The sequence below is a fragment of the Artemia franciscana genome, chromosome 6 (genome assembly GCF_032884065.1).
Source record: "Artemia franciscana chromosome 6, ASM3288406v1, whole genome shotgun sequence".
In the NCBI taxonomy this organism is placed as follows: domain Eukaryota; kingdom Metazoa; phylum Arthropoda; class Branchiopoda; order Anostraca; family Artemiidae; genus Artemia; species Artemia franciscana.
The window spans coordinates 22654086-22668898 of record NC_088868.1 but is presented as its reverse complement, the minus strand read 5'-3'; the positions used below and the strand labels follow the sequence as shown (position 1 = coordinate 22668898).

Here is a 14813-nt window from a genome sequence, read left to right as displayed (position 1 = left end):
AAGAATAATCCAAATAATTTAAAACATGTTTTGTCAAATAATAAAAGATATTTAGATGATATTTTGGTTTTAAATTGTAACGAATTCATTGTTACTTCTAAAAATATATATCCATCAGAGCTTACTCTTGAACCTAGTCACGGCGTTGGTCTAGAAGATCATTTCTTAGATTTAAATATTAATATTTCTGATAATAATAAATTAAGTTTTAAAATGGATAATAAAAGGGATGATTTCGATTTTGAAGTGATTAATTTCCCATTCCCTGAAAGTAATATACACTCAAATATCACATATTCGGTATTTTTCTCACAGTTACTTAGATATGCAAGGATTAGTAGTAATTATATTGATTTTAAAAATAGATGTAAAATCTTAAGCCAAAAATTGATTTTAAGACGTTTTTCTGCAAATAAATTAACTTGACAATTTAAAAAATTTAGTTTTCATTATAACGAACTTTTAAATAAATACCAAAAGAATTATCTGGAAATACTTAGAGAAATCTTTGGTTAATTTTGATTTTCCTTGTTACTAAGTTTGGTGTGTCCCTAATTTTTGAGTGGATTTCCGGAGGATGTTGCATATATTGTCGTTTCAGTTGGTCTTATTTACATTAATTGAGAAATTTTGACACAGTGAAAAACTTTGAATAATTGTTTAATTTTAATATAGATTCTGAATTTGTAACTTAAATACATGAGAGCCAGAACTAAGGTAGGATAAGCTTATTTTGGTATTACTTGGTTGTTCTACATTTGCTTGTTATTTCATAGGCATATAGTTTGGGGGTGATACCTAACGCGGGGATACTATATGTAATTTATGGTAGTCACGCCACTTGCCTGGGTAGAGAATTTAAAGTGCCGAAACCCTATAGGCAAGTGTGTATTCTCCTGATGAGCCCTTGTGTTGGGGTGTTGCCTCTGAATTATTTGTCTTTACTGTTTTTATGATTTGGTAAATGACGACTTATACTTATTGACGACACGACTGTCTGTCCATGGATTATTCTTTATGGTTGATTGTGTATGGCTATGCTGTTTGACCTATGTGATTGTATGGATGAGTAGGTTTAAGGCCTCATTCAAGTGCTGATCTATATTAATCACTAATGTAGGAAAACAGTCTTCCTTTTCTCCTTCTGTCTTCCTTTTTTTTAATGTGTTTGTGCTGTTGCATTGGTGATTTCTCTTTTCATTATATATAAATAAGTTATATGTATTTTTGAATGTTTGACAACTGACGTCATTATAAGTATATCAGGCTTTGTATATGACGTCATTATAAGATAACGTTACAGACCGGGACACAAATGACGACCGAGACACAGGGAATATAAATGACGACCGGGACACTCAAAGAGAAATTACAGACCGGGACAAAAATGACGACCGGAAAACAGGGAATGTAAATGACGACCGGGACGCTCAAAGGTAAATTACAGCCCGGGACACCGGAACACAAATGACGACCGGGACACAGGGAATATAAATGGCGACCGGGACACAGGGAATATAAATGGTGACCGGGACACAGGGACACAATTACAACGGGGACGCCGGGGGGGGGCACAGGGGGGATATATAAATGACGATGGGGACAGGGAATATTCGATTAGCAATCACCATCAACAAAGCTGAAGGGCAATCATTAGAAAAATGCGGTATAGATTTGAATACGGATTGTTTTTCCCATAGACAATTATATGTTACATGTTCAAGAGTTGGTAAACCTGACAATCTTTTTATATGCACTGACAATGGGACAGCGAAGAATGTTGTATATTTGCAAGTTTTACGTAGTTACAAACATATATATATGGATATATATATATATATATATATATATATATATATATATATATATATTGTCTGTTGTCTGTGTGTGTGTGTGTCGAGTGACGTCATGTTTGTGTGTCGACTGACGTCACGTTTGTCGACTGACGTCATTATAAGGATTGAGCTGTATGTGTCATGAAGTTGTTTGTCGACTGACGTCATGTTTGTCAACTGATGAAATTACATCCCGGGACGCAAATGACGACCGGGGGACACAGGGAATATAAATGACGACCGGGAACCTCAAAGAGAAATTACAGACTGGGACACCCGGACATAAATCACGGCCGGGACACAGGGAATATAAATGACGACCGGGACACCGCGACACAGGGAATATGAATGACGACCGCGACACTCAAAGAGAAATTACAGACTGGGACACCGGGACACAAATGACGACCGGGACACAGGGAAACAACAACAACGGGGACGCCGAGGGGCACAGGGGGATATATAAATGACGACAGGGACACAGGGAATGTTCGATTAGCAATCACCATCAACAAAGCTCAAGGGCAATCATTAGAATAATGAGGTATAGATCTGAATACAGATTGTTTTTTCCATGGACAATTATATGTTGCATGTTCAAGAGTCGGTAAACCTGACAATCTATTTATATGCACAGACAATGGGGCAGCCAAGAATATTGTACATTCGCAAGTTTTACGTAGTATATATATATATATATATATATATATATATATATATATATATATATATATATATAAAAATAAGTTGTCTGTGGATCTGTGGATCTGTGGGTCAGGTGAAATAAAAAAGCTAAAAAACTAAAAAAACTAAAAAAAGGCAAAAACTACAAAAAAACTAAAAACTAATAAAAAAAATAAAAAAGCTAAAAAACTAAAAAAACTAAAAAAACTAAAAAAAGGTAAAAAACTAAAAAAACTAAAAACTAAAAAAAAACTAAAAAAAAGGAAAAAACTGAAAAATAAGCTAAAATAAAGGTAAAAACCAATAAAAAACTAAAAAAAAACTGAAAAAACTAAAAAAAGGCAAAAACTACAAAAAAAACTAAAAACTAATAAAAAAAATAAAAAAGCTAAAAAACTAAAAAAACTAATATATATAAAAATAAGTATTCTGTGGATCTGTGGATCTGTGGATCAGGTGAAATAAAAAAAGCTAAAAAACTAAAAAAACTAAAAAAAGGCAAAAACTACAAAAAAACTAAAAACTAATAAAAAAAATAAAAAAGCTAAAAAACTAAAAAAAACTAAAAAAACTAAAAAAAGGTAAAAAACTAAAAAAACTAAAAACTAAAAAAAAACTAAAAAAAAGGAAAAAACTGAAAAATAAGCTAAAATAAAGGTAAAAACCAATAAAAAACTAAAAAAAACTGAAAAAACTAAAAAAAGGCAAAAACTACAAAAAAAACTAAAAACTAATAAAAAAAATAAAAAAGCTAAAAAACTAAAAAAACTAAAAAAAGGTAAAAAACTAAAAAAAATAAAAACTAAAAAAAAACTAAAAAAAAGGAAAAAACTGAAAAATAAGCTAAAATAAAGGTAAAAACCAATAAAAAACTAAAAAAAAAACTGAAAAAACTAAATAAGGCAAAAACTACAAAAAAAACTAAAAACTAATAAAAAAAATAAAATAACTAAAAAACTAAAAAAACTAAAAAAACTAAAAAAAGGTAAAAAACTAAAAAAACTAAAAACTAAAAAAAGAAAAAACTGAAAAATAAGCTAAAATAAAGGTAAAAACCAATAAAAACTAAAAAAAAAATAAAAAAGCTAAAAAACTAAAAAAACTAAAAAAACTAAAAAAAGCTAAAAAACTAAAAAAACTAAAAACTAAAAAAAAAACTAAAAAAAAGGAAAAAACTGAAAAATAAGCTAAAATAAAGGTAAAAACCAATAAAAAACTAAAAAGAAAAAAAGGAAAAAACTAAAAAAAATTTTCATCTAAAAAACTAAAAAAAACTAAAAAAATTTTCATCTAAACAACTAAAAAAAAACTAAAAAAGGTAAAAACTAAAAGAACTAAAAAAGAAAAAAATAAATGACGACACTCAAAGAGAAAGCGACCAGGACAAAAGGAATGTTCGATTAGCAATCAACAAAGCACCGGGACACAGGGAGTATAAATGACGACCAGGACATAAGTAAAAAAAAAACTAACAAAACTAAAAAGAAGGTAAAAACTACAAAAAAACTAAAAAGAAAAAAAAACTAAAAACTAATAAAAAAACCAAAAAATCTAAAAATCATTTTCATCTAAAAAACTAAAAAAAAACTAAAAAAGGTAAAAACTAAAAGAACTAAAAAAGAAAAAAATAAATGACGACACTCAAAGAGAAAGCGACCAGGACAAAAGGAATGTTCGATTAGCAATCAACAAAGCACCGGGACACAGGGAGTATAAATGACGACCAGGACATAAGTAAAGAAAAAACTAACAAAACTAAAAAGAAGGTAAAAACTACAAAAAAACTAAAAAGAAAAAAAAACTAAAAACTAATAAAAAAAACTAAAAAATCTAAAAATCTAAATAAACTAAAAAAGAAAAAAAAAGGAAAAAAATAAAGGAGAAAAACAAAACTAAAAAACGAATGTATATACAGACCGGGACACCGGGATACAAATGACGACCGTTACACAGGGAATATAAATGACGACCGGGACACAGGGACACAACTACAACGGGGACACCGGGGGGCACAGGGGGATATAAATGACGACCGGGACACCGGGACAGGGAATGGTCGATTAGCAATCACCATCAACAAAGCTCAAGGGCAATCATTAGAATCATGAGGTATAGATCTGAATACAGATCGTTTTCCCATGGACCATTATATGTTGCATGTTCAAGAGTCGGTAAACCTGACAATCTATTTATATGCAAAGACAATGGGACAGCAAAGAATGTTGTATATCGCAAGTTTTACGTAGTTAAAACCATATATATATATATATATATATATATATATATATATATATATATATATATATATATATATATATATATATATATATATATATATATATATATATATATATATATATATATATATATATATATATATATATATATATATATATATATATATATATATATATATATATATATATATATATATATATATATATATATATATATATATATATATATATATATATATATATATATATATATATATATATATATATATATATATATATATATATATATATATATATATATATATATATATATCTATATTTACAGGTGGGACATAGGGACACAACTACAATGGCGCGTAACTAATATGGCGCGTAACGACTTACGCGCGCGGGGGGGCTTGGGGGGGCGCGAAGCGCCCCCACCAACTAGGTGTTGGGGTGGCGCGAAGCGCCACCCCAACAGCTAGTATATATATATATATCTATTTTCACAGGTGGGACACAGGGACACAACTACAATGGCGCGTAACGAATTGCGCGGGGGGGGGGGCTTGGGGGGTGCCAAGCGCCCCCACCAACTAGGTGTTGGGGTGGCGCTTCGCAGCACCCCCAAGCCCCCCGCGCGCGTAAGTCGTTACGCGCCATATTAGTTACGCGCCATTGTAGTTGTGTCCCTATGTCCCACCTGTGAATATATATATATATATATATATATATATATATATATATATATATATATATATATATATATATATATATATATATATATATATATATATATATATATATATATATATATATATATATATATATATATATATATAAAATAGCGACGAAGACCACACTGCCTTTCCATAACAAACAAATACAATGTAGAGACAATAGGGAAAAATTTTTCAAGAAAATGGAAATTATTTATGTAGATATTTCGGCCCTATGTCCAAGGGCCGTCTTCAGTACAATACAAGAATAAGAGAGAAACTATATATATATATATATATATATATAAAAGAACTTACATCAAATTGTGAGAATTAAAACTGATTAGTTAAAAACACTTATTAAAACATTTTTTTTAAAAATATAGCCCTAGCATCCTTACTTCAGCGAAGTTCAACCAGGACTGGCGAAAAGAATGAAACGAAGAAGTATAAACTCATTCAAACTAAAGAGAACAAAATGATTAGATGCAATTTCTTAAAGCTAATCTTGCTTGTTTAGCAGCCTGTCTCAAAGGCCTTTTCGTAGTTGGTTCAGTACTATTATAAATTGGTTTAGTAAAATATTTTGTTAGATCATTTTTAATTAAATTTGAGTATAAAGAATTTAGTGAGTATTCCCCCAAGTCCCTGTTCAAAGAAATATTTTTATTTATTTTGAGATTAATTTCAATTGATTCTCGAACCACCTGTTTTATTCCCAAATCATTACTAATGAGTGAAGAGTTTTCAAAAAGTATCATGTGGGACGGATTATTAAATATATGCCAACCTAGAGCAGAATCAAAGGAGTTGTTGGAATTATTTGAAATTAAGGCCTTGTCTATGTCTTTTTTATGCTGTTGTAACCTTTTGTCTAGATTCTGATGGGTCCTGCCGACATAGTATTTTCCGCAATCACAGGGTATTTGATAGACCCCTCTTTGGCGAGTAACTGGGGTCTTATCTTTACCCGAATTTAAGAAATTGATGATTTTAAAATTATTAGTAAAAACTACGTACAGATTATTTTTTGTGCAAATATTTTTTAATTTTGTTGTAATCTTTGGGATATACGGAAGATAGACAATATTTGAGGGCTTATCAGTAGCCTCACGTTGTGAAGTATCTTCTTCGATTTTACAAGAATGTCTTTTTATTCTACGGCTAATTATTTTATTTACAAAAGGAATGGGGTATCCATTACCAAAAAGAATATCTCTGATAAAATTTATTTCTGCATTTATATATGAATGGGAGCAAATAGTTAGGGCACGATCAATGAGGGAAGTTACAACTGCTCTTTTAACTTGTGGGGGGTGATTTGAATTAAAGTGAAGATATCTATTGTATCAGATTTTATCAGAGATATTCTTTTTGGTAATGGATACCTTTTTGGTAATTTGGGTTATGCTAATTTATAGTCACTTATCAAGTATCCAACCCAATTTTTTTTTTTTTTTAATCCTTCGTGTTCCCTGTATCTACCTTCTTTAAGAAGTCTCTTTTTGCAACCATATCCTTTATTTTTTTTTTTATTTAAAAATTTTTCTTAAAGTAATTTTGTTTCCTAAGACACTTCTTTAGCAGCAAGTCAGACCAAAATTCTGACGCTAGCAATTATTCAAAATTAAAATTTAATTGGTTGTAATTAGTCTGGGCGTAATTGCTGTGGTTGTTTGCTTGATTACTTTTTCTTTTGTTGATAAATCTAAAGTGAAGTTGTAAATCCCCAAGGGGAGGGGGCATGTCTTGTGGGCTCTTAATAAAATTCAGAAATATCTGTAAAGATTACCATCAAGCTGTGTGGTTGTCAGATTTTATACAGTTTGTTTAGAATTAAAAAATTTTTAAGTTCAATAATTCTTAACTCATTTGTGACCCTCATTATAGTGCAATTATAATTAAGGTCTTGTCCAGATTTAAAATCAATGCTCAACTTGAACTTGTCTAAAGGAATTACTGTTCTTGAGAAAATTGGCCATGAGCCGAATAAAAGTTGAATATAATCATATTGTCATCCCATTTGGTAATCTTAGTTTCTGTCTTATCCTTCTCTCTTTCCCGAGGATAATTGGACAGCTGCAACTTCACAAAAATGTTATCTATCATCTTCAAGTGTTCATCATTTTGCTCTCAAACGTCACTCAGATCAATTATGGAATTATGGGAGACCCTGGCTAGGTTCTTTAGTTCAAGAACTTCATCAATGTTGAAACTCTGGGTATTAGAATACAAAAAAATAGAAAGTTAAGTTTAGCATTGTATTTTTTTTTTGTATTTGGAAAAATCATTTTAAATGGAATCTTTACTTTGATCTTGATGAGGGAAATGGGTAAAGGGGTAGATGTAATTAGTGGAGGACTATTTGTCGTACAACTTGTTGAATAGTATGAAGGTTTGGGTGAGACAGAGGGGAATGCAGAGGGACTCGAGGAAGGATATGCTATCGTGATACGGGAGGAAGTTGTGTCAAAGACATTAGAGTGGCAGGAAAAGGAATAGAAACCCCATCAACATTCCTGGCACTTCCACCGAGCCCGTAAGAGAGTTCGAATTTCTGGAATAAATGGTCTGATTGGATGGAATAGCTGGGTGGACTTACAGGTTGGAAGGGGGGATAAAATGGGCATTGAATGACTTCATTGATTAATATGTGCTGGTTTCTTTGATATTAAAGTTTTTTTATTCAATTATATTATGGCATTGTTTACTTGATTAGGATTTCCTGTTGAATTATAAACTAAAGTTTTATTATTTTTGCCAAGGAACTTACTTGAAAAAATTTCACTTAAATAAGAGGTACCGCTGTTGGAAAATGGCTAGGGATGGCAATGCTCACAATGATCCTCTGTATCATTGCTAACTGATAGCAACAAACACTGCCTTTCCATCGTAAACAACATTTTTTTTTTTTTTACAAGATGGACATTTCATTTTTTTTTGTTTTTTACAAGACAGTGGTACAAAAACTTTAAATGAATGTTTCGACCCTATAACCACAGACTTTCCTCAATAAAACAAATAAAAAAAGAAAATATAAAAGAAACTCGCATAAAATATTTAAAACTAAAATCTCTTCAAAACAATCCTAGCATCGTTACTTCAGGGAAGTTCAACCAGGACTGGTTGAAATTCAGTTCAACTGAAGTATTCGTCATAACGCTTTCATTACTTCAGGGAAATGAACTTTTCTGAAGTAGCAGCATCATTTATAGCAGCATACATTTAAAGTAGCAGCATAATTTATTGTACCTCAACAGTTTCCCCACATTAAGTGTAATCTCTCTCATCATGTTTTTTACCTTATGTCTGAAATAGTGGAGCAGTCCAACCACCTTACAGGCTTCTTATTCTGCTCTCTGCCTGATATCTTGAAATGTCATGAAGGTTCTTACTTTCAAAAGTAAAATAACACATAAACATATTCAGTACCAGGTGTGTAGTCAGAGATGAAGCCCCCCCCCTAAAAATTTACATCTTAAAATTTGTTTCTGTACCTCCTATATTTTTCTTAAAATGTGTCCTTTTTATTCGTCCCCTTTACCACTTACATACATTTCCTCATACATTGCCTGTTTTCAAATGTATATCTGCCCTTTGCAATAGATAGAATCGTGGCCATTCCTCCAGTTTAATTAAATACTAATACTTACTTGGTATCCTTTTGGATGAAATCGCACAGATGAAAGTTTATCTGTTTTCCTTTTTCTAGGTAAATCCTGAACAAAATGAATAGATCTGTTGTTGTAACGGGAATCGGCCTAGTCACCCCTCTTGGCACTTCGAAGCTTGAAACTTGGAATAATTTGATTAACAGTGTTTGTGGCATATCGAAATTAGAGGGTGAGCAGTTTGAAAAGTTGCCTTGCAAAGTAGCTGGTCTTGTACCTAAAACATTATCTTCTGAACATATATTCAAGCCACATGAGTTAAGACATGTCAACAAAGGAACTGTCTATGCTTTGCATGCAGCACATGAAGCTGTCAAAGATTCTAAACTTGAATTAGAAAATAGTGACATTAAATCGAGGGTAGGTGTCACTGTTGGCATGGGGATGACTGAAATGGATTACATTTATGAGACTGGAAAAATTCTTGAAACTAAAGGGCCGAGTAGAGTTAGTCCGTTTTTTATACCCAGAATCCTTACCAATATGGCAGCTGGACTTATAAGTATAAAATATGGTGCAAATGGACCAAACCATTCAGTATCAACCGCGTGCGCAACGGGGTTACATTCTGTTGGGGATGCATTTAGGATTATAAAATATGGGGATGCAGATGCAATGATTTGTGGCAGTGCTGAAGCCTGCATTTATCCACTTTCCTTAGCCGGGTTTTCTAAAGCTCGGGCATTGGCAACTAAATTCAATGACTGTCCCTGGAAGGCTTCTAGACCCTTTGATTCAAAAAGAGATGGATTTGTGATGGGAGAAGGTGCAGGAATTATAGTCCTAGAAGAAGCAGAACATGCAAGAAAAAGAGGTGCCAGGATTTATTCTGAAATCTTAGGTAAGTCGTTGTTACACTTTGTTTATTCTGTTGCGTTTTCATGTCCCTCCTCCCTTACGTGTAGGCTTTATTTTATAAGTTAGCTTTTGGTTCGTTAGTAAAAAAAATAGCTTGCCTATAGGCATAGGGTACACTTGGTGCAATTTATTAAATCATTATAACAGTTCTCTTTAGGGCTGATTAACCAAGTTCTTTGTTAGTAACACGTATGGCTTAGGAAAAATTAACCTGGAAACTGTCCAAGATTTGTTTTGTTAGCGTTTTTTTTTTTTGTTCTCTCGGGAAGTCCTTTAAAATGGATGATTGTGCAAAGTTGGAGAGGGGCACTTTCTGTTGAAAATTCTGAGGTTTAGTGTCCTTTTAAAGGTTGAACGATGAAAGGGTAGCCTGTCGTACCTCGCTTCAACACTAAATGTCCCCTCACTTTCAAATGGCATGGAAAAGAAGTTTCAAGACAGTTATTTTAATCAGAACAGTAGAAAAATACAAAATAAGCCTCTGGGCCCGCATGATAAGTTCAGCCCTTGGGCCAAGGCTCCAAACTTATACAAATATTTTATGAGAATAGATGCAGGCTATTTAAAAGAATGGTGAACACCTTACACCTTGCTGAATTCAGAGCTATAAAAATATTTTCGAATATATGATTGAAAGGTTCTTGGGTTTTTGATCAATGAAGCTCTTGGTCTTTTGCCGCTTCAAACACCCCTTCTCTAGTTCTGCTCTCCTTTTTATTTTTACCAGTAACGACATTGAAGGGTTTTATTATCTAGTTGATTACAAATGTGAGACTAATGTTATAAAATGAATTTAAAAATTCCGAACAGTTTTCACTAATAATGGATTGTTGCACCCTTGTTGAAAATCTGAGTCTTGCAAGGATTAAAATCTTAGTTATTGAATGATCAGTGGTGGTCCCACTTCCTTCCCCTGTTACACCACCTGTCCGAATCCTAACTTATGTTTTATAGACGTATTGTATCTCTTTCGACTCATGATTGCAAGGGGATTTGTGCCCTTTCCTCTTACACCACCTCTCCCAATCCTAACTTTTATTTTATAGACGTATAGTATCTTTTTCGGCTCATGACCGCTCCGGGATTTTCTAGGGAATGGTCCTAACTGATGAAATATTTATCATTAAGCATAGTTAGGATTACAGTCGGTATTTGATTCATGGCATTTAAGAAGTTTGAGGTTAGTGACAGAGCCAATGTATATTCTACAATATAGGTCTAGAAATCCGAAATCACGGCGTGACTACTCTTTATCATAACTACATCATGATTATAAAATGTTGCTAATGGAAAACAAACAGAGATTTAGTAAATAAAAAGAAACAAAATCATTTTATGGAAAGTACAGAATGAATTTTAAACTATAAACGAGCAGAAATTAGCTCTTGTTATATACCAAAGCTGGAACAACTAGAAATTCTGTTGAAATGAAAACTTGAACGAACAGAAATTATAGTGAACAATGAAACCAGACTTAAAGCGAACAAAAGTTTTACATATAAGGTAGGGGCTGCCCCCGTTCATGCCTCCCCCACAAAAATGTCTAAGTGATATTTACGCTTGAATGAAAGCATACAATAATTATTCTTTTTCATTGTATCATTAGCAAATTAAATATTGCTCAAGCTTTCAGAAATCTTTTTTCTTATACTATATTGTTAAGTTTTTGGTAAAGAGCAATTGGCTTCTGGAGAATTTGAGGGATGGTAAGTTACCGTAACTTTTAACAACTTCTTTCAGTCGTTCATAGAATACCTCTTTTTTAATGCTTGTCGAATATAATAAAGGTTATGCCTCTTGAGGATATATATTTATTTTTTAACCTAAGCTGCCATCAGTTGTTTCTCTTTTCATTAATTTATTTTGCTCTTCGTGAAATTTATATTACCAAGAGATAAATTTCACCAAGGTGTATTAATAATTCACGAAAATAACGTATATTAACATAATGGAGGTTAGGTTCATAGCATTCATTTATGAATATAATGTCTTTAGTCTATGCCCTTAAATGGTTAAATATTTTCAATAAAATCATACACTGAAATCCAAATTTGGTCAACCAAAAATATCGTAAAAACATACTTCTAGGAACGGCGTGATGGGTGTAGCCCCACTAGCCCCAGAGAGAAGGATAGAAAATTATTAAAGTGTGTTACAAATTTGTACAATTCCAAATAGCTCACTGCAAGGCACGAAGAAGGGCCCATTGCAGCCTTCCCCTTCCTTTCGCAAATTTAGGCACATTGCACCTCATTGTGTTGCGAGAGCAACTCTTTGGCTTTGTCGTTTTTTTTTTGTCTTTTTTTTTCTAGCACCCCGATTTCAGCCTATTTCTAGAAAGTGGTAAGGGTCTAACCTCTGCGGTTTTTACAGAAAGTTCGGACCTTAGACCGGATGGATGAATATGGCTTTGCATTTTAGAAAGCTTCGTAGAGCTCTTGCCTGGGGCCAAAGGGGATGGTTTTTGCTTGTCCTTGAGCCAGAGCCTATAGTGTGTGAAGCGACTTGGAGTTATATAGCCTATGTGAGAGAGAAGTATCTGAAGTTATGCAGTCAAGCTTTTGTTTCATCAAACCATGTTTCTGCTTTCAAGTGGAAAGCTCCGTTCTAGCAGGCAAGCAGGCAGGCACCCGCGATGGACTAAAATCTATAAGTGTTAAATATATGCGACAGTTACCCGGCCCCACAGCCAAAATATCTTCTTTGAGTGATACATAGAAAAAAAAACTACAAAAATAAAAAAGTGGGGACCGAAAGCGCTGCCAACTATTGCTTCTACCCATTTCTGTTCGTGATTTCAGCTGAGTTTATCACTCGGTTTTTCACACTTGGGATTGCGGTAGAGAATTGGTATCAGATGTACCTCTTAAACTTTAAAAAGTTCTCTCATTGCTAAAGAAATTAGAGTTCATCCTTTACTTCTTTTTAAGTGACGACGTTAGAAACTTGGCATACGGCAAAAAAGTCAACTTTTGAACTTTTGAAGTCGATAGCTCTTGACAATAGGTCTTGATCAAAGTATATGTCATTCATTTTTTGGTAGAAAAATTCCTTCATGAGATGTACCAGTTTGAAAGTTTAAATGGGTGTACAACTTCAATAGTAAGGTACACACTAAAACCAAAAATAGGCCGATACAGAAATGGTATCAAATATGCCTCTTATACTTTAAAAGTTCTCCCATTGCTAAAGAAATTAGAGTTTACCCTTTCTAAGTGATGAGGTTAGTAACTTGGCCTACAGCAAAAAATGTCAACTTTTTAACTAAGACAGATAGATTTTTTTTCGACTGCAGTCGATAGCTCTTGATGGTCTCATCGAAGTATATGTCATCCATTTTTCTGTAGAAAATTCTTTCATGAGATATACCAGATAGTAAGACACATAGGTACAGAAAGAGACGGAAACGCACGTACAAATTAACAGAGACATGTAAACAGATGGTCAGACACATGGGCCCAGACAGAGAGAGACAGAAACATAGACACAAACACACAGACACAGACAAGTAAACAGCCAATCAGACACACAGTTACAGAGAGAGAGAGAGAGAGAGAGAGAGAGAGAGAGAGAGAGAGAGAGAGAGAGAGAGAGAGAGAGAGAGAGAGAGCTATACGCAAAAACACAGAGAAAGACAAAGAGACAGGCAAACATACAGTCAGACACACGGATAAAGAGATAAAAACAGACAAGGAGACATAGAAATAAATGATCAAACACACAGGCACATCGAGAGAAGACACATACAGAGAGACAAGCAAACAGACGGTTAGACACACTAGCATCGAGAGAGAGAAACAGAAACACACACACAAACACGCAGAAACAGACATTGAGACTGGCAAATATACTGTCCGACACATAGGCACAGAGAGAGAGAGAGAAAGAGACAGGTAAACAGATGGTCAGACACACAGGCACAAAGATTGAGAGAGAGACATAAACACACAAACACACAGAGAGAGGCAAACAGCTGGTCATACACACAGGGACACAAAGAGAGAAATGCACCCACACCAGATAGATACAGAGATATTTGAACAGGTGGTCAGACACATGGGCAGAGACAGAGAGAAACAGAAACACGCATAAATACACAGAGACAGACAATAAGAAAAGTAAACAGAAGGTCAGACACACATTCACAGAGAGAGAGAGAAACACGCAAACAGAGACCTGCAAACATGCCGTCACACTCAGACACAGGCACACAGAGAGAAAGAGATAGAAAGACACACAAGCCGACAGAGACAGGCAAACAGACTTCAAGACGCACATAGCCTGAAAGGGAGAGAGAGATAGAGAGAGAGAGAGAGAGAGAGAGAGAGAGAGAGAGAGAGAGAGAGAGAGAGAGAGAGAGAGAGAGAGAGAGAGAGAGAGAGAGAGAGAAACACACATACAAACAAACAGAGATATTTAAACAGACGGTCAGACACATGGGCACAGACAGAGAGAGACAGAAACACACACACATGAAAATACACAGACAGGCAATGAGACAAGTAAACAGACGGGTAGACACACAGTCACAGAGAAGGGGAGAGAGAGATAGAGAAATAGAAACACGTACACAGAGACCTGCTAACAGACGGTCACACTCACACACAGGCACATAGACAGAAACAGATAGAAACACACACAAGCAGGCAGAGACAGGTGAACAAATGGTTAGATGCACAAGTACACTGAAAGAGAGACAGAAACACAAGCACACAGACAGGAAAACAGACGTTAAGATGCAGATAGCCAGAGAGAGAGAAAGAGAAGAGGGAGGGAGAGACAAAGAGACAGGCACAGAGACACTGAGAGAGAGACGGAAAACACAAC

General features: G+C 33.9%; 1 protein-coding gene across 9 annotated transcripts in view; it reads left to right on the top strand.

The window, feature by feature from the left end:
• Positions 1–10067, top strand: part of LOC136028194 (3-oxoacyl-[acyl-carrier-protein] synthase, mitochondrial-like) — a 38721-nt gene extending 28654 nt beyond the window's left edge. For all 9 annotated transcript variants that reach the window (XM_065705904.1, XM_065705902.1, XM_065705905.1 and 6 more), the window contains exon 2: positions 9170–10067. In XM_065705904.1, the coding sequence (XP_065561976.1) occupies positions 9186–10052 (867 nt within the window). In that variant the 5' untranslated portion in view covers positions 9170–9185 and the 3' untranslated portion in view covers positions 10053–10067. The remainder of the gene's footprint in view (positions 1–9169) is intronic.
• The last annotated feature ends 4746 nt before the right edge of the window (positions 10068–14813 follow it).